General features: G+C 39.0%; 1 protein-coding gene across 3 annotated transcripts in view; it reads left to right on the top strand.

The window, feature by feature from the left end:
- SFMBT1 (Scm like with four mbt domains 1) overlaps nt 1-21,702 on the top strand; it is a 157,799-nt gene that overhangs the window by 64,320 nt on the left and 71,777 nt on the right. For 2 of the 3 annotated variants that reach the window (XM_047776728.1, XM_047776720.1), the window contains exon 2: nt 18,665-18,816. In XM_047776728.1, coding sequence (XP_047632684.1) covers nt 18,789-18,816 — 28 coding nt within the window. In that variant the 5' untranslated portion in view covers nt 18,665-18,788. Of the gene's footprint in view, nt 1-18,664; nt 18,817-21,702 lie in introns of those variants that run through there. The other variant, XM_047776738.1, reaches the window with a different exon arrangement.

Below are 21,702 nucleotides of genomic sequence, written 5' to 3'. Positions count from 1 at the left end.
CCTACAAATCTGAATGAGAGCCTCGCTGGGTAAAGTAATCTTGGTTGGAGGTTTTTTCCTTTCATCACGTTAAGTATATCATGCCACTCCCTTCTGGCCTGCAGAGTTTCTGTTGAAAAATTTGCCAATAACCTTATTGGGGTTCCCTTGTATGTTACTTGTTTCTTTTCCCTAGCTGCTTTCAAGATTTTCTATTTGTCTTTAATTTTGGTCAGTTTGATTAATATGTGTCTGGGTGTCTTCCTCCTTGGGTTTATTTTATATGGTACTTGTTGTGCTTCCTGGATTTGAGTGGGAGGTTCCTTTCCCATGTTAGGGAAGTTTTCGGCTATTATCTCTTGGAATATTTTTTCTGTCCCCTTCTCTCCCTCTTCTCCTTCTGGCACCCCTATAATACAGATGTTGGAGCGTTTAATGTTGTCCCAGAGTTCTCTGAGGCTCTCTTCATTTGTTTTCAATCTTTTTTCTCTTTTCTGTTCTGTGTCTGTAATTTCCACTAATCTGTCCTCCACCTCACTTATTTGTTCTTCCACCTCCTGTATTCTGCTGTTAGCTGTTTCTAGTGAATTTTTTATTTCAGTTATTGTATTTTGCATCTCTTCTTGTTTAAGTTTTATTTTTTTATTTTTTATTTTTTATTTTTTTGCTGGTTGTACCATTTATTTATTTATTTTGACATTATCCTCATTCTAATAAAAAATTAAACCATAAGCTATAGAAACATCCAACAAATATTTTCTAAAACAATCCACCACATCAATACTGTTTATGATGGCTGTTCTTGTTAAACATACCCTGGTAAGTGAACACAATAAATTACAAAAATCTTTAGTTGTTTAAGTTTTATAGCTTGTATCTCTTTGCTCAGTGTTTCCTGTAAGTTATCCATCTTTGCCTCCAGTTTATTTCCAATATCTTGCATCATCTTTAGCCTCAACAGTTTAAAGTCTTTTTCCTGGAGGCTGAGAATCTCCTGATCACTTAGCTGATTTTCTGGGGTTTTTTCTTTCTCCCTCATCTGAGTTATAGTTCTCTGTCTTTTCATTTTTATAGGTTTTTGGTGTGGTGACCTTTTTACAGATAATAGAGTTGTAGCCTCTCTTAATTCTGGTGTCTGCCCCCCTTGTGGATGAAGTTGGTATGGGGGCTTGCTGTAGGCTTCCTGATGGGAGGGGCTGATGCCTGCCCACTGGTGGGTGGAGCTGATTCCTATCCCTCTGGTGGGTGGGGCTTTGTCTCTGGATGGGATTAGAGGCAGCTGTGTGCCTAGGGGGGTCTTTAGGCTGCCTGTCTACTGATGGGTTGGGCTGTGATCCCACCTGGATTATTGTTTGCCCTGGGGCTTCTCAGCAGCTGACTGACGGGTGGGGCTAGATTTTCCCAAAATGGCCGCCTCCAGAGAAAGGCATGCTGCTGCATATTCCCAAGAGCTTTGCTTCCAATGTCCTTCCCACACAACAAGTCACATTCACCCCTGTTTTCCCAGGATGTCCTCCAAGTTCTGCAGTCATGTTTGACCCAGATTCCTATGGAGACTTTGCTTTGCCCTGGGACCCAGTGCATGTGAAAGTCTGTGTGTGCCTTTTAAGAATGGGGTCTCCGTTTCCCCCAGTCTCATGGAGCTCCTGCACACAAGCCCCACTGGCCTTCAATGCCAGATGCTCTGGGGGCTCTTTCTCCCAGTGCCAGATCCCCACACAGGCTCTTTCTCCCAGTGCTAGATCCCCACACGTGGGAGTTTGATGTGGGTCAGAACTGTCACTCCTGTAGGTGAGTCTCTGTGAAACAGTTACATTCCAGTCTGTGGGGCTTCCCACCTGGGAAGTATGGGGTTGCTTATATCACATAGTCACCCTTCCTACCTCTTGATGTGACCTCCTCTTTGTCTTCTGGAGTAGGATATCTTTTTGAAAGTTTCTGGTCCATTTGGTTGAAGATTTCTCAGCATTAAGTTGTAAGTTTTGTTGTTTTTAGGATAAGTTGAGCTCCAGTCCTTCTATTCCGCCATCTTAATCCCATCCCCTGATTTTTATTTTTATTATTTATTTATTTGGCTGCCTCTGTGGCATGTGGAGGTTGCATTCTGGGCCTAGGGATTGAACCCAGGCCACAGCAGTGACAATGACCGCCAGATCCTTAACCTGTTTTGTCCTCTGGGAACTCCCAGAAATGATTTTTAAATACTTCTCTCGTATTTTGGTACAATGAAAGATAATTTCAAAATCTTGATTTAGTAGTCTTGGTATCTGGAATAGCTTAGGTGTTCCGTACCCTGGTACTAATTAGTAATTGCTGAGGAAACAGGGCTGTGAAGTGGCCATACTTAAAACTGTGAACTATGAAATTTCCAACCTCATTATATTATGATTAAGTTTTTAAAAATTATTTATATGTGACATTTTGAAAGATGTGAATTAAAGAAGGCCTAGAAAAAAATGACAGTAAGACAACATAAAGTACAAAATTGGTATGAGGAAATGCCTTCATGGATGATTAGTAAACTCAGAAAAAAAGGCAAAGTGTCAGGGGGGACTGAAGCTGACAAGAAGGTTACCAAGGGGTTAAGTAAGGATTGAACCCATTCTAGATGTTGTAAAGAGTTGTTGTTTGTTCAGATGAAATACAGCGTATGAAGAAAATAGCTTATAAATTGGAAACACTTTACATAGTAATGATTATACTTTTGTTGATTGAAAAAAAATTTCCCGAAAACTTAAAGAACAACCTTTAAATATTGTTAAGAAAGCAATAATATTTCCCTTTTTGCATTGAAACCCCAGATTTTTCTTCCTCAAACTACTCCTTCAAATTTTGCCTTTTCCCCAAGTGGCAATATTGTCCTTTCTGTTGCTTCAACCAAAAAGTTATGAGTCAGCCCAGATACTGCTCTTTCTCTCACACCTCCATCAGGTCTCTCTTTTACTCTTCTCAGCATTTTCACAGCTCCTGTCCTGGACTCAGCCACCAACACCTCTTACCTGGATTATTCCAGGATCTTTTTTTTTTTCTCTTTGGCTGCACCCATGGTATTTGAAAGTTCCTAGGCCAGGGATTGAACCCACACCACAGCAGTGACCCAAGCCATTGCATTGACAATGCTGGATCCTTAACCTGCTGTGCCACAAGGGCACTCCCTATCCCATGATCTTTTAAATTTGTCTTCTTGCTTCTGCTCTTGCCTATTTACAGTCTATTCTCAACATAGCTTTTAAAAAACAAGGTCAAAGTATGTCTCTCTTCTGCCCAGAATCTTCCAGTGACTTCCCCCAAACCCAGATCTTCACAGTAGCCTACAAGTTTATATGTAATCTGGTTCTCTGATACCTTTCTAATCTCACCTCCTAGCAACTCTGCCTTGATCATTCTTCTGCAACAGCAGTGACCTGCAGAACCTCTTACTTGAGGGTCTTTGCACTTTGTGTTTTTCCTGCCTGGAATGTTCTTCCCCAGGTACCCACTTCCTTACTTCCCTCAGGTGTGGGCTCATGTCGCAAAGATCTTGGTCATCTTTTTGAAAGTAGTACTCCCTGTCTTCTGTCTTTGTTTCATTTCCTCCTAACATTTATTTTTGTTCAATATACAGTGCGCTTTGTTTTTTTGTCTCCTGATAGTGGATTGTGATATCCATGAGGACAAGGTTTTTTTCCCCTCTACTCTTTTAGCTAAAACAGTATATGGGAGATGGTATGTAAATATTGGTTGATTAAAAAAGCAATTCCATGGCAGTTCATTATGTCGCTACTGATGATTCATAAAGCCTTCTTTAAATAAAAAAACTGATTATTTCCTGTTGATAGAAATTCTAGAAAATGGCAGTTCTATTCTAAATACTCATATTTACTAATGTTGAGAAGTACTACATTAAAGTTCCCAGCTTTCCTTAGAGCAGATGGGGTCACATGACCGAGCTAACTAGTAGAGTGTGGGTAGAAGAGAGGTGCTGCTTGCAGTCCTGGCTCAGGAGAACCTCCCGTGAGTGGTCCCGCTATACATGAAGACTTGAGAAGTCTCTGTTGAAGATGGCAGAGCTTTGAGGAGGATGGCACTCAGTACCACAAATTACCATGTGTAACTTCATGAATTGCCCTCTCAGTAGGAACACCTGTTTAGACTGTGAGAAATAACTGTCTTTTGGATTAAGCAGTAGAAATTTGGAATTTATCTGTTAAAGCATTAACTTTACTAATACAAACCAGTAACAGCTAAATTATTTTTCCTTGATCTGTTGCATATCCTAAAGGTAAGCCACATTCCTTTTGTCTCTTTTGTCATTGGCTTCTGTTTTTGTTTTTTGCTTCTTCTTTTTGTCTTTTTTCTTTTTAGGGCTGCACCCACGGAATATGGAGGTTCCCAGGCTAGGGGTCCAATCGAAACTGTAGCTGCCAGCCTAAACCACAGCCACAGCAACGCGGGATCTGAGCCGCGTCTTCAGCCTACACCACAGCTCACAGCTAAGCCAGATCCTTAATCTACTGAGCAAGGTCAGGGAATTGAACCCACAACCTCATAGTTACTAGTTGGGTTTGTTAACCACTGAGCCATGACAGGAACTCCTGGCTTCTGTATTTGAAAATGGGAATAATGTTGTTTTAAAAGCACGTTTTTGCCCTTAATATTAAGTGCCATTTTTTACAGCTTTATCAAGATATTTTTACATACCAAAAAATTCACTTACTTAAAGTGTACATTATAGTGGTTTTTATTCAGAGTTGTACAACTGTCACAACAACCTAATTTTATTTTATTTATTTATTTTTTTAGGGCCACAGGTACAGCATATAAAAGTTCCCAAGCTAGGGGTCTAACCGGAGATACAGCTGCTGGGCCTGTGCCACAGCTATGCCAGATACAAGCCATGTCTATGACCTGTACCACAGCTCATGACAGTGCTAGAACCTTAACCCACTGAGCAGGCCAGGGATGGAACATGCATCCTCATGGATATTAGTTGGGTTCCTTTCCTCTGAGCCACAATGGAAACCTATGAGAACCTAATTTTAGAATGTTGCATCATCCCCACAAGAAGCCCTGTGTAGTAGTCTCTCTTCATCACCCTCTCACCTAGCCCCAAGCAACCACACTAATCTGCCTTCTGTTTCTGTTGATTTGCTTATTCAGGACATTTCATATAGATGGAAGCATGCAGTAGTATGTAGTCTTTTGTGTTTGACCTCTTTTGCTTGGCATAATACTTTCAAGATTACATTGTAGCAAGTATGAGTACTTTGTTCCTTTTTATGGCCAAATAATATTCCATCTAACACAATTGAATATTATTTATTCTTTAAATAGTTGGTGGATATTTGGGTTGTTTCCATCTTTTGGCATTATGAATAATGCTGTTGGGTACATTCACATATAAGTTTTGGTATGAACGTATGTTTTCAGTCCTCTTGGGTATATTCTAAGGAGTGGAATTGCTAGGTTACATGGTAACTCTATGTTTAACATTTTCAGGAACTGCTAGACTGTTTTCCAAAGGAATTGCACTAGTTTACATTCCCATCAGCATTGCCTTTACATTTTGTCACCCTCAACAGGAGTAGGATCCTGGTAAATATTATACTTCCCTGAGGGAAGTATGTGGGGGACAGTCACAAAGGAGATTGGTAATGTGGCAAACAGTGTGTGGTTGACATCTCTGTTGCCTCATCTCCTCTTCCCTTGCTTGCTTGCTTGCTTATGTGGCCTCTACTACCACCTTGACATTCTTAGAACACAGCTTCCATGCCCTGATTCTGGAGTCTTTGTGCTGGGATTCCCCTCTGCCTGGCATGCCCTTTCCTTGTGTTTGTCCTTCAAGTCTTTTTTTTTTTTTTTTTTGTCTTTTTGCCATTTCTTGGGCCGCTCCTGTGGCATATGGATGTTCCCAGGCTAGGGGTCCAATCGGAGCCGAAGCCACTGGCCTACGCCAGAGCCAGAGCAACGCAGGATCCGAGCCGCATCTGCGACCTACGCCACAGCTCACGGCAACGTTGGATCGTTAACCCACTGAGCAAGGGCAGGGATTGAACCCACAACCTCATGGTTCCTAGTCGGATTCGTTAACCACTGCGCCACAACGGGAACTCCTGTCCTTCAAGTCTTTATCCAAATGTTAACTGTTTTAGTGATTCCCCCCACCCTCTTTAACTTTTAGCCTATATGTCACCCTTGCCCAGCTGTATCACTTACCATATTTAGAAAAACTACTATTTTTCTCCTTTCCACTAAAATTCAAGCTTTATGAGGGCAGAGATTTTGCTCAGTTTTCTTCACTGACACATCTCTAATATTTTGGTAGGGCCTAACACATAGTAGGTTTCTGGTAAATATTTGTCGAAAGAATGAATAAATCACTTTCCATGTCAATACATGCATTTTGTTTTTCTCAATAATTTAAGTCATAGAAGTATACCTATGAATACATTCTTATCATAACAAGTTTATTTTATGCAGATAAAGCAAAAATTCCCTTTTATCCTGCTCCTGAACTTCTCACTCTGGTAGAAGTAAAAACTGGTAGTGATTTGGATGTGTTCTTCCAGACCATTTTTAAACGTCTTTATAGATATAAATGTCTACCTATGGAAACATTTAGCTTTGTGTATGTTTGAATGTGTTTTATACACACACAATACACACAAACTACTATGTATACCCAAAACCTTTTCATCACTCCCAACATAAACTCTGTACCCATTAAACTGTTTGTTTGTTTGTTTGTTTGTTTTTGTTTTGTCTTTTTGCTATTTCTTGGGCCGCTCCCGTGGCATATGGAGGTTCCCAGGCTAGGGGTCGAATCGGAGCTGCAGCCACCGGCCTACGCCAGAGTCACAGCAACTCGGGATCCAAGCTGCGTCTGCAACCTACACCACAGCTCACGGCAACGCCGGATCATTAACCCACTGAGCAAGGGCAGGGACTGAACCCGCAACCTCATGGCTCCCAGTCGGATTCGTTAACCACTGCGCCACGACAGGAACTCCCCATTAAACTGTTTTGTTCTTTTTTAACTCTTATTGTACAGATGTGCCTAATTTACTGATTTATGCTGAGTTTTCCAGTTTCCCCTATTGTTCAAGCATAGATTTAGGCTGTTGCACATTGTACATGTTTCTCTGATTATGTCCTCGAAGTGAGAATTATTTAATCTCTTTCTTTGAAATTGTTATCTTGCTTATCTATTTTTTGGATGTTTATCTGAAATAGTTATTGGAAATGGTATTGCTTGGTTGTAGAGAATGCAAGTTAAAGTTTTTGATGAAATAACATTTTTTTCTAAAAGGATCAGTATCCATTAGTGCTCATCAATTGGTGGTAACAGCAGTCATATCTCCATCTTTACCTATATTATTAGGCTTTTTTTTTTTCCAGTCTGTGATTGAAAACTCATTTTAGCTGCTGATGTTAAATGTATTTTCATGTGCTTATAAGTCATTTGCATTTCTTCTGTAAAATTCCTTTTCATGTCTGACTATTTTTCCCATATTAGGTTTAGTCTTTTTTCCTTTATTGACGTATGGGTACTTTCTGTGATTGTGGCCATTAATTCTTTGTTTATTATGTGTACTGGAAATATTTTCTTCTGGTCTATAACTTGACTTTGAAAATTGCTCATGGTGTCTTTTTGCTAATCAGAAGTTTTAAATGTTGATGTAGTCACATGTATCCATTTTATAGCTTTGTTGTATAAGGAAGTCTATACTATACCAAGGTTATAACCATATTCTCTTATGTTTTCTTTTAATTTGTTTGGAGTCTTGCTTTTTGTGTTTTGCTCTTTCAGTTCACCTTGAATTTATTTATGTTGCAGCATGAAGTAAGGTTCTAATTTTTTGCTCCCACAATGGATAGTCAGTTCTTTAACACTATAAGTTTGTTCATCCTTTCACAATTGATATGCCATTTTATCACAAACCATACCTATACTCTTATATAAATGAATCTATTTCTCAACCTCATTCTATTTTATTGATATATTTGTCTTTTCTTACACCACTCTTACACTGTTTTAATATTTTGATAGAATAAACTAGGCTCATTGTATATCATCTTTTACAAAAAAGTAGCTGGATTGTACATGTCTCTTTTAGAAGCATTTACAAATAATCTCATCAGGGTGAATAAAATACCCTGTTGGGTAGTTCCCGTCGTGGCACAGTGGTTAACGAATCCGACTAGGAACCATGAGGTTGCGGGTTCGGTCCCTGCCCTTGCTCAGTGGGTTAACAATCCGTCATTGCCGTGAGCTGTGGTGTAGGTTGCAGACGCGGCTCGGATCCCGAGTTGCTGTGGCTCTGGTGTAGGCCGGTGGCTGCAGCTCCCATTCAACCCCTAGCCTGGGAACCTCCATATGCCGCGGGAGCGGCCCAAGAAATAGCAACAACAACAATAACAACAACAACAACAAAAAGACAAAAAAAAAATACCCTGTTGGGATTTTAATTGGCAAGGAAAACATTTCTGTAATACAGTTCTAATGGCCTTGTAGTAATACATTGTATTTTAAATAAAATATGTGCCATATTTTACTTAAAAGTTTCTCATTGATAATCCAAAAGAACCCTTTTAAAATATTGCCTTCTAATTTGGCTTTTTAAAAATTTGAGATATAATTGACTTAAAACATTGTATTAGTTCAGCGTGTACAACACAATGATTTGATATATGTATATGTTGCAAAATGATTCAATTGTATATATATGTATATACCACATCTTCTTTATCAGACCTTCTGTAGACACTTATATTACTTCCATGTCTTGGCTATTGTAAATAATCCTGCGATGATGAACGTGGAGAGTAGATATCTTTTGAGTTAGTGTTTTCATTTCCTTTCATTTCGTATACCCAGAAGTGGAATTGCTGGATCATATGGTACTTCCCTTTTTAATTATTTGGGGTATCTACATACTGTTTTCACACAGTTCCTACACCAATTTATATTCTAACCAACAGTGTACAGGGATTCCCTTTTCTTCTCATCCTCACTAACACTTGTTATTTTTTCTCTTTCTGGTAATAGCTATTCTGACAGGTGTGAGGTGCTCTAACTGTGGTTTTGATTTGCATTACCTTCTTGATAAGTGGAGTACCTTAAAAAAGAAAAGTTAGTGTATTCTCGAGTTGTGTGTTTTGTTTAAAGCTTTTACTGGTTTTGTGAATTAATAAGTACTGATTTGTTCAACTGAGATAGATATGCCCCGTGTTGTGTTTACATAATCATGAAAAACTTATGTTAGGATCAGATTTAATTTAGATGATTTGAGTGTCTAAGGTTTGTTAACTTGAGACAATTTTTTTATATCCCTAAATATGTAGCAATTGGTTAAAAAGAACAAATAACTTAATGAAACAATAGAAAATTTCTACTCCTAATATTCAAGTTATACTGACATTTGGCAAAAGATTTAATTTAGACAGCCCATCAGATAGCACGTGCACATGGTCAGGGAGTGATGGAGAATGAAAGGCCATCAGAAATCTATACATGACAAAATATCATCACTCTACCACTGGCAAGAGCAGGGTTAACTTTGCAAATCTGCCCACAATGAGGCCTCTGATTTGCTGAATTGTTTGCATTTTCTGTATTTACAGCATACTTGAAGTTATTACTGACCTCCCATTTGTTGAGTTGAGGGAGAGAAGAGCAAGTTCATACATTTCAATGGAAATTTTCCTTTTAACTGTCTGGTAAATATTTACTTAATAGTAATATTAAAATAGAAAGTTTTTTTTTTTTTTGCAGCCACCATATATACTAGTACATGTCTTTATTGTCACACTGAATTTCTGTCCTTCTTCCTAAATGCTTTAAAAATTATTTATGTCCAACATGTTAAATCATTTGGCTGAGGGTCCATGCTATAGAAATTTCTCTCGCATTATTATAACTTTTCCTGTAATAAATACTCTGATTCAGTTTAATCTTACTCAGTTTAATGTTTAATATTAACATGAAGCCAAGTAGTACAAGTTTAGAGTGGGATAACATGTGTAAACTGAAACAAGATGGGAAGGGAAGCATCATGTAGCTGTTTAAATGACTTTTAGATCTTTTAAAAGATCTGTTAAAAGATAAGTATTCCATGGTGGTTTCATTTTACATTGATGTATCACTAAAAATGAAATAGTGAATTCAGTTCGGTTTTATTCTGCTTGGGTTTTGTTTTTGTTTTGTGTGTGTGTTTGACGTCAAAGCTTGTTTTGAACAACTACTTTTGCTTTTTAAATTGTTGGTTATGTGTCTGAGAAGTGTTTTATATTTTAGAATAGCTATACTAGCTTCAGTCTCTCTTATTAGAACCTCCTGTAAATATCTAGGTTTCTATTTAGTTCACTGAAAATACAGTTTTTGTTTTGTTTTTGCTTTTTAGGGCTGTCCCCGTGGCATATGGAGATTCCTAGGCTAGAGGTCGAATTGGAGCCACAGCTGCTGGTCTACACCACAGCCACAGCAACACAGGATTCGAGCCGCATCTGTAACCTACACCACAGCTCATGGCAACACCAGATCCTTAACCCACTGAGTGAGGCCAGGGACCAAACCCAAAACCTCATGGTTCCTAGTCAGATTCTTTTCTGCTGAGCCACAACAGGAACTCCTAAAAGGGTGTGTTGCCTCCCCATCGTCGGGGAATTGAACCCCAGTCTCTGGAGTGACAGAGGGGATACTCACCACTATACTAAGGAGGACGAGGACAGCTGAAATATTCTAAATAAGGTGGGCAAGGTCAAGATTAGTTAGTTCATGAGAATTTATTTAAATAACTCTGTGTTCTAGTCACCACAAGAGGAATAATAATACCAAAATCAGTGATAAAATAAAGACAGTTAAACAATTTAATATGAATAGGAAATAAAGGAAATGAAATACATAGTGAATTAAATTTCCATATTCTAAGCTCTTGGATATTTTACTGTCCCCCACCCCCCGACCCCCCGCCTCAGTGGAAAAAAAGACAGCAGACTGACAGTAAAGATCTGACAGATGTTCCACAGCAAAAGCCTTCTTCAGTTTTTTTTTTTTCATGATTCTATTAAGATGAACTGATTATTGGTTAAAATCTAAGTACTTTTTTTTTGTTTTTTTTTTTTTAGGGCCTTTTAGGGCCGCACCCATGGCATATGGAAGTTCCCACGCGAGGGGGGGGCGAATCGGAGCTGCAGCTGTCAGCCTATCCCACAGTCAGAGCAACATGGGATCTGAGCCACATCTGTGACCTATACCACCGGATCCTTAACCCACTGAGTGAGGCCGGGGATCAAACCCTCATTCTCATGGATCCTAGTCAGATCTATTTCCACTGAGCCACAGGGACTCTCTAAGTGATGTTGTAAGATTGAAAAAATGTTATAGCACTTTGTAACAACTTTGTATAATGACAGATGGTAACTAGTCTTATTGCAATGATCATTTCATAATGTATAAAATCATAATGTACCAATTGCTACACTTGAAACTAATATATATTAGTTATAATTCAGTTTTTAAAAATTATATTCTTATCTTTCAGCTATGTAACACTTGCATTTCCCCCAATTCATGTGTTTTTGGTTTTGAAGATTTATTATTGTCTTTTTTATTTTTGTCTTTTCTAGGGCTGTACCCACGGCATACGGAGGTTCCCAGGCTAGAGGTCTAATCCCAGCTGTAGCCTTCGGCCTACACTAGGGCCACAGCAACGCGGAATCCGAGCCATGTCTGCGACCTACACCACAGCTGACAGCAGTGCTGGGTCCTTAACCCACTGAGCAAGGCCAGGGCTTGAACCCGCAACCTCATGGTTCCTAGTCGGATTCATTAACCGAACACCTGTTTTTTGTTTTTTGTCTTTTTTTTTGGAAGATTTATTATTAATAATAATAATTGCAGTATGTGGCTCACTGCATAAAATACTCTGGTGCATTTTAAGAGTTTATATGCGTAAGCAGTAGATGACATTTTCCAAACATAGGGAAACCAACAGGCAAATTTTTTAAAGCCCTGACTTCGTTACATCAGACCCATGGTGAAGTTTCAAGACCATATATATGTAGAGATGATCCACTAAGTTATGCCGTAGCAACTTGAATCTGTCAGTATTGCAAAGCAGTTAACATTGTCAGCACTCACTATGTTAGCGCTATGCCACATGATTATCATGGTTTATCCCGCTTATCCTGTCAGTCCTGTGAGGTAGGTACAGTATTGTTAATCCCCCCTTTTACAAATGATACTGTTGGCACAAATAAGACATTTGTTGAAGTCACATAGCCAAGTAAACAGTGGACACAGGATTTTTAAAAGTAAATATAAATAATTGTCCTTCACTTGCTTTTTTTCACTGAGCATATAGATGACATTTCCATGTGCTTTTATAGTTCTACCTAAATTTTTCTAATGATTATAGAATATTTCTCTAGAGTGTTTCCCTAGAGTGTTTCCAGTTTCTCACTCTTACAGATAACATAGCAGCAAATATCTTTGGTTATGTAGCCTTCCACACATTTGCGTTGTATGAAAGGTTCTTTTTTGTGATTGTTCAAGAGTGTTTATTTAATTCTTATTTTATTTTTGGCTACACCTGCAACATGTGGAAGCTCCTGGGTCAGGGATTGAACCTATGCCATAGCAACAATCAGAGCTACTGCAGTGACAATGCCAGATCCTTAACCTACTGCACCACGAGAGAACACCAAGAGTGTTTATTTTTTATTTCATTTTTATTGAAGTATAGTTGATTTACAGTGTTGTGTTATTTTCAGGTGTATAACAAAGTGATTCACTTATACAAACATACATCTTTTTTAGACTATTTTTTATTATAGGTTGTTACAAGATATTGAATATAGTTCCCTATGCTATACAGTAGGTCCTTATTTTTTATCTATATTATATATAGTAGTATATGTCTGTTAATCTAAAACTCCTAATTTATACCTTCCTGCTTCCCCTATGATAACCATAAGTTTGTTATTTTTAATTTTTATTTATTCCATTATAGTTGGTTCACAGTGTTCTGTAAATTTCCTCTGTACAGCAAAGTGACCCAGTCTCTCTCTCTCACACACACACATATATACATTCTTTTTCTCACATTATCCTCCATCATGTTCCATCACAAGTGACTATATATATATATAGTTCCCTGTGCTATATACAGCAGGATCTCATTGCTTATCCATTTCAAAGGCGATAGTTTGCATCTATTAACCCCAGACTCCTAGTCCATCCCACTCCCTTCCCCTTCCCCTTGGCAACCACAAGTCTGTTCTCCAAGTCCATGATTTTCTTTTCCATGGAAAGGTTCATTTGTGCCGTATTTTAGATTCTAGATGTAAGTACCATATGGTATTTGTCTTCCTCTTTCTGACTTACTTCACTTAGTATGAGAATCTCTAGTTCTATCCATGTTGCTGCAAGTGGCATTATTTTGTTCTTTTTTATGGCTGAGTAGTATTCCGTTGTGTATATATACCACATCTTCTTAATCCATTCATTTGTTGGTGAACATTTATGTTGTTGTTTCCGTGTCTTGGCTATTGTGAATAGTGCTGCATTGAACATAAAGGTGCATGTATCTTTTTCAAGGAAAGTTTTATCTGTATATATGCCCAAGAGTGGGATTGCTGGGTCATATGGCAGTTCTATAGTAGTTTTCTGAGGTACCTCCATAATGTTGTCCATAATGGTTGTATCAGTTTGCATTCATAAGTTTGTTTTCTATGTCTATGAGTCTATTTCTGTTTTTCAGATAAGTTTATTTGTATCACTTTTTTAGATTCCATGTTTTGTGTAATATGAAAGGCTCTTAGCAATAGAATGACTGTGCAAAGAGTCTGTGTCTTGGAGTTCCCATTTCACCTCAACGGGTTAAGCACCCCACTGATATCCATGAGGATTCGGGTTCTACCCCTGGCCTCACTCAGTAGGTTAAAGGATCCAGTGTTGTGAGCTGTGGTGTAGGTCACAGACATAGCTCAAATCTGGTGTTGCTGTTGGCTGTGGCATAGCCCAGCAGCTGCACCTCCAATTTGACCCCACCTAGCCTGGGAACTTACATATGCTGCAGGTGTGACCATTAAAAAAAAAAAAAAAAAAGAGTTTGTGTCTTTAAATCTTTATAGGTTAAATTATTCATCATTAAATTCCTTTCCAGAAAGGTGGTACCAAACTATACTCCCAAGTTCTTCCATTTGTCTACCTTCCTTGCCAACTCTGGATATTTTTAGTTTAAAAAATTTTACCAGTTGGAAAGATGAAAAAAATAGTAATTAAAAATTCTTATTATTTCACCATTAATGAGATTCAGCATATTTTTAAGTGTTAACTGTGATTTTTAATGTGGATTAATTACTTGTTTTGCCCATTTTCTTTTTTTCTTGTTGAGTTATAGGAGCTTATATATGGAAACTTATGTATTATCTTACATGTTGCTAATATTTTCACCCATTTCAGCTGTATTATTTATTTTCATTGAAATATAATTGCATATAACATTATATTAGTTTCAGGCCTATAGCATAATGATTTGATATTTGTATATTTTGTGAATGATCACCATGATAAATCTAGTTGTTATCTGTCACCATACGTAGTTATAACGTTTTTTCTTGTGATGAAGTTTTTAAGACCTACTCTCTTATCTATGAATGTAGAAATTTTATACTTTTATGTTTTGTTGTCACTCCTTTATGGATCTCTGTTTGGGTCGAGAGTGATCTTTTTATTTATTATTATTATTATTATTTTTTTGTCTTTTGTCTTTTTAGGGCCGTACCCTCAGCATATGGAGGTTCCCGGGCTAGGGGTCCAATTGGAGCTGTAGCTGCTAGCCTACGCCACAGCCACAGCAACACCAGATCCGAGCCGAGTCTGCAACCTACACCACAGTTCACGGCAACGCCGGATCCTTAACCCACTGAGCGAGGCCAGAGATCAAACCCGCAACTCCATGGTTCCTAGTCAGATTCGTTTCCGCTGCGCCAAGACCAGAACTCCCGAGAGTGAACTTTTTAAATCCTTTCCTTTCTCTGCTTAAAAAACTCTTGGTTGTTTCTTATTGAGAGACAGTATAATACAGTGTTTGAGGACATAGATTATGGACATTTTGCTGGATTTGAAACCTGGTTTTCCTACTTATATAGCTGTGGGATGCTGACAGGCAGTACCTGGTCTATGACTATTTTCTCTTGATGGTGATGCTCACCTTGTCCAGCTGTTGGGAGTGTTAAATGGATTAATATGTTTTAGTACTTTGGACAGTGCCCAGCACATGTTAAATCCTCAATTGGTATCAGCTCCTGTTATTCCTTCTCTTCCCAGCCAGTTTTATTGTGTACCACTTACCTGTTTCGTTCCCTGCTCCAGCCAATGACCTTTCTCTCAGTTCCTCCTTACCTTAGAACCTTGGTGTGTGCTGTTCCCTATGCCTGGACTCCACTTTCCTTTTTGCCCTTTTTGCCTAACTGCTATTTCTCCTTTAGTCTCAGCCTAAATACCCTTACCTCAACCTTTTTTATTTTTCAGGGATGCTGTTAAATGGACCTCTTAGTTTAGGTTAGGTCTGCCATCGTGTTCTGTCTTAGTACCCACTGCTTTTCCTTCACAGCACTTTAATTATTATTATTATTATTTTGTCTTTTTGCCTTTTCTGGGGCCACTCCTGCAGCATGTGGAGGTTCCCAGGCTGGGGGTCTAATCAGAGCTGTAGCCACTGGCCTTCGCCAGAGCCACAGCAACGCAGGATCCGAGCCGTGTCTGCGACCTACACCACAGCTCATGGGCAACGCCGGATCCTTAACCCACTGAGCGAGGCCAGAGATCAAACCCGCAACTCCATGGTTCCTAGTCAGATTCGTTAACCACTGTGCCACAATGGGAACTCCCACTTTAATTATTTTAAACTGTTGGCTTAACTTGTCTTCCTCCTGTTGAAAATAAGCATCATGAAGTGGAAACTGTCTCTCTTGATTGCTTTTACCCTTATCCCCTAGAATAATGGATGGTAATGAGCTGTTATTTGATAAACATGGGGAATGAGTGAATTTGTAGATGGAATGTACAGTTTGAATGTTTTGGTCTTGGGGTAGAAAAGTAAACTGAGAGAAAAGAGCATATTTAGAGGCTTTAAATCTTGTTACCAAGTTTCTGTTCAGTTGTTTCTATCTGTGATAATGTAAGTTTCAGTACCTAGGTTGTATGAAAACATTTGAGGTAATTGGCGGTTAACCTCAAATGGGATATCCACAGTTTTAATATTTTTATTTTTATTTTTTTGTCTTTTTGCCATTTCTTGGGTTGCTCCCGCAGCATATGGAGGTTCCCAGGCTAGGGGTCTAATTGGAGCCGTAGCCACCCGCCTACACCAGAGCCACAGCAACATGGGATCCGAGCCACATCTGCAACCTACACCACACTGGATCGTTAACCCACTGAGCAAGGCCAGGGATCGAACCCGCAATCTCATGGTTCCTAGTCGGATTCGTTAACCACTGTGCCGCAATGGGAACTCCCACAGTTTTAGCATTTTTAACACAAGATTTTTCTCTGTGCTCATTATGAGATGTAATTTTAAAATCTGAAAGTGATGTTATGTTCATTTTACCAGTTTAAAAAATGGGCATAATATGGAGAGTTCCTATCAAGGCTCAGTGGAAACGAATCTGATTAGTATCCATGAGGATGCAAGTTCGATCCCTGGCCTTGCTCAGTGGGTTAAGGACCTGGCATTGCCATGATCTGTGGTGTAGGTCACAGACGCAGCTTGGATCTGGCATTGCTGTGGCTGTGGTCTAGGCCGTCGGTTATAGCTTCCAATTCAACTCCCAATGTGGGAACTTCTATATGCCATGGGTGCGGCCCTAAGAAGACAAAAATAAATAAATAAATAAAATAAAGAATGGACATCATATGGTCTGAGATTGCATAGTTATTTATTGGTAGAGGTAAAACTAGAACCTAGGTATCCCTGCAACCCAGCTCATGCGTTGTAGCTTATATATTTTCAAAGGGTACACTAAAAATTAAACTTTGGGGAGTTCCCGTTGTAGCACAGCGGAAATTAATCCAGCTAGTGTCCATGAGGATATGGGTTCAATCCCTGGCCTCGCTCAGCTCAGTGGGTTAAGGATCCATTGTTTCCATGAGCTGTTATGGAGGTCTCAGTTGAGACTCTCATCCTGTAACTGTGGTGTAGGCCAGCATCTACAGCTCCAAATCGACCCCTAGCCTGGGAACTTCCATATGCCATGGGTGTGGCCCTAAAAAGCAAAAAAAACCCCTAACTTTGGAGTTCCCATTGTGGCTTACTGGGTTGAGGATCCAATGTTGTCTCTGAAAGGATGTGGGGTTGATTCCTGGCCTCACTCTGGCATTGCCACAAGTTGCGGCATAGGTCTCAGATGCAGTTGAGATCCAGCCAATGTTGCTGTGGCGTAGGTTGGCAGCTGCAGCTCCAATTCGACTCCTAGCCTGGAAACTTCCATATGCCGCTGATGCGGCCCTAAAAAGAAAAAAATGAACTTTTTCTTAGTGTTTAAAAGATTTTAATGAGAATCTGTTCTGGGGATATAATACACAAAGTCTTTTTGAGAGGTTCAGAGTAGTTTGCTCCTGTAGATATCACCCATACAGCTGTGGCTATTGAGTTCCTATCCCAACTTTATAGTTTTTTGCATTGTTGCCTTCAGTTAGTTCACGTCACCTTCCTGCAGCAGCTCCTTTCCCCCCTTTCATTTACTCTTTCTAATATATTAGGCGTAAAAGGCAATATCTTAAAATGTTTTACTTGTTTGTAAAGCGGGAATAAATATATTCGTCCATGCTATGACATGGATAAATCTCAAAAACATCTGAGTGAAAGAAGTTAGATGCACAAGATCACATAGTATGATTCCATTTATGTGAAATGTCCAAAAGAGGCAAAATCTCTAGAGACAAAGCAGATTAGCGATTGCCTGAGCCTAGGGATGGAATGAGGAAGAACTGCGAGTAGGAATGAAGTTTCTTTCCAGGATGATGGAAATATTCTAAAACTGGATTATAGTGGTAGTTACACAACTCTGTAAATTTACTAAAAATTATTGAAATGAACATTTAAAGTGGGAAATTTTGGCATATGAGTTATATCTTCAGTAAAGCTGTTTTTTAAAAAAGAATAAATGATGTCAGAGCTTATTTTGGAGGAGTTAGACTCTCTTTATAAGTGTAATTGTGGACAAATATAGTTGATACTTTTTGGTTTTGCATAATATTCTAGATAAATGAAATGGAAAACTAGATAATATAGTGTGCTACATCCTGAATCTTACTCATTGTGTAAGATAGAGTGTTGAAAGCTGATTCACCCCCCTCACCTCAGGAATTCATTAGGAATTGGACTATTTGTGGATAGTCATGCCTAGTATTATAATCCAAGTTGAAGGGGGTAGTGATGCATATATATGTTTGTGAGTTTCAGATACCTTATCAAGATCTTGATAGCACTTTCTTTCTCTCTCTCCCTCCCTCCCTCCACACACACTCTCTCTGTCTTTCCCTTCAAAATTAGAAGAGGTATCAATTTTTTCCTCTGATTCCATCTGTTCTGCCAGTATGTTTTTATTTTATCTGCCCTCAACCCACTGGACTGTCATGTTTTATAAATGAATAAATACTAGGCTGTAGCCTATTTATGTGTTCTTTTTGATTTTTCAGCACTTTCGTTTGGACCTTGGATGCCCATTGAACAGATGCCTGAGAACTGCAAGTAATTTTCAGATTGTAGCAGAACCATAAGGCCTGTGCTCTGTGGGGAAGAAATCACCCATGTGCTGTGGAAATGAACGGGGAGCAGCAGATTGATGCAGGTACCAGTTTTGTTTGAACAAAATCCATTCTTCACAGTACAGAATTCCATTACTTAGCTGTTTGTTATGTTGTCTGGCTTGTTTTTCTACCACTAAATGGCAAGCTCTTTGAAGACATGAGTTGTCTTTCTTTGTACCTGGTAGAGAACCTGGCACTAGGGAGTATTCAACATGTTTGCTGAAAAAGTAAATAACTTTTATGAACAGACTTTGTTTACAAAAATAATACGTAAATTTATTTTGAAATAGCTATTGATCCATAGGCGTTTGCAATGATAACTGATAGTCCTCATGTACCCTTTATTCAGATGCTACTATAAGTTACCTCTCATGTAAGTATAGTACAATGTAAAAGCCAGGAAATTGACATAGATATAAATTGTATGTAGTTCTCTGTCGTTTCATCCCATGTGTAGATTCCTGTAACCACAACCTTAGTCAAAATACAGAACTATTCCATCACCACACAGAGCTTCTTGTACTACCCCTTCAGAGTTATATCTACTCCTCTTCCCCAGTGTCCCCAGGTAACTGTTAGTCTGTTCTTCCTCTATAATTCTGTCATTTCCAGAATGTTACATAAATAGAGGCATACAGTATATTACTTTTTGAGATGAGCTTTTTTTTTTTTTTTTTTTTTAACTCAAAGCAGTGTTTCTGAGATCCATCCAAATTCTTGCATGTATTAATAGCGTGTTCCCTTTTCTTACTTGGTAGTGTTCTGTGGATATACTGCAGTTTGGTTAACGATTCATCTATTGCAATACATTTTGGTTGCTTCCAGTTTTGGGCTTCTATAAATAAAGCTGCTGGGAACAGTTATATACGTAAGATTTCATTTTTCTGGGATAAATCCCCAGGATCACAACTACTTTCAAGAGGGGCTGTTCCATTTTGCATTCTTACCAGCAGTGTACTGAGATCTGATTTCTTTACATCTTCACAGCCACTTGGTGGTGTCGCTATTTTTATTTAAGTCATGCTGATAGACATGTAATGACAGCTTATCTGGGTCTTAGTGTGTGTTTCCCTAATGGCTAGTGATGCTGAACGGGTGCTTACTTCCTGTCCCTATCTCCTCTTCACTATAATGTGTTCTTGTCTTTGGCCCATTTATTAATTACATTGTGTGCTTTTTAATTAATAATTTTTTGTAGTTCCTTGGTGGCCTAATGTTTAAGGACTCAACATTGTCACTCTTGTGGCTTGGGTTACTGCTGTGGTTCAGGTTTGATTCCTGGCCCAGGAACTTCTGCATGCCAGGAGCCTGGCCAAAAAAATGATTGTTTAGCTGTTGAGGTTTTTAAAAAACAACTTTTTTTTTTTTTAAATCTTTTGTCTTTTTGTTGTTGTTGTTGTTGTTGTTGCTATTTCTTGGGCCGCTCCCGCGGCATATGGAGGTTCCCAGGCTAGGGGTTGAATCGGAGCTGTAGCCACCGGCCTACGCCAGAGCCACAGCAATGCGGATCTGAGCCGCGTCTGCAACCTACACCACAGCTCACGGCAACATCGGATCGTTAACCCACTGAGCAAGGGCAGGGACCGAACCCGCAACCTCATGGTTCCTAGTTGGATTTGTTAACCACTGCACCACGACGGGAACTCCTAAAAAACAACTTTTTAAAGATACTTTTCTCTCTTTTTTTTCTTTTGAGATGTAATTTACATTCTGTAAAATTTACTGTTCAGAGTATAGAATTCAGTGGTTTTTAGTATATTCACAAAGTTCTGAGTTCCCATTGTGCTCAGTGGTAATGAACCCAACTAGTATCCATGAGGACGTGGGTTCGATCCTTGGCCCTGCTCAGTGGTCTGTGGATCTGGCATTGCTGTGAGCTGCGGTGTAGGTCGAAGATGCAGCTTCGGTCTGGTGTGGCTGTGTCTGTAGCCTGCAGCTGCAGCTCCAATTCAACCTCTATCCTGGGAACTTCCATATGCCGAAGGTACGGCCCTAAAAAGACCCACACAATAGAAGTTGTGTGACTAGCACTAGTACCCAGTTTCAGAACATTTTTATCACTCCCCAAAATAAATCATTAACAGTCATTTCTTACTTAATCCAGTCTCTGGGAACCATGTCTACTTTCTATCTCTATAGCTTCACCTATTCCTACTTTATTAATGTTTGCATGTTTCATCCTTTCACTTTCAACCTGTCTAAATCATTATATTTGAAGTAAGTTTCTTGTAATAGCATATAGTCATTAATTTTTTTTTCAGTCCTGTAATTGGTATATTTAGACCATTTACACTTAATGTAATTATTGATATGTTAGGCCAAGTCTGCCGTTTTTGTTCATTTGTTTTCTCTGGTTTTGTTCCTCTCTGTTTTCACTTCCTGTGGGTTAAATAGAACTTTTTTTAGAGTTCCATTTTGATGTTTCTGAAGTGTTCTTTTTTGGGGGGCGGGGCACCTCCCACATGTGGAAGTTCCCAGGCCAGGGATTGAACCTGTACATGGCAGAGACCCAAGCTACTGCAGAGACGATGCTGGATCCTTAACCCACGAGCCACATGGAAACTCCCTATAGTGTTCTCTTTTTAAAATTATTTATTTATTTATTTTTTTTTTTCAGGGCTGCACCTGTAGCATATGGAAGTTCCCAGTCTCGGGGTCAAATCAGAGCTGCAGTTGCTGGCCTGCACCACACCCACAGCAACGTGGGATCTGAGACCTACACCATGGACGTACTAAGGTTCAGGTTCTGTGTGTCTCAGCATAGAAGGAATTCAGTGAGAGACAACGTGATAGGCAAGAAATAGATTTATTAAGATAGGATGCTTGTGAGAGATGCAAGCAGGCAGGCCAGAAGGTTATGCCTTTACTTACTTTTATATCTCTTTACCTTCTCTTATGTATAATAAATTAACTTAGATATTTCTCTG

The sequence above is a fragment of the Phacochoerus africanus genome, chromosome 1, assembly GCF_016906955.1.
Source record: "Phacochoerus africanus isolate WHEZ1 chromosome 1, ROS_Pafr_v1, whole genome shotgun sequence".
Classification (NCBI taxonomy): domain Eukaryota; kingdom Metazoa; phylum Chordata; class Mammalia; order Artiodactyla; family Suidae; genus Phacochoerus; species Phacochoerus africanus.
Note: the sequence above shows the minus strand (reverse complement) of the source record. Positions and strands in the feature narration are given on the sequence as shown.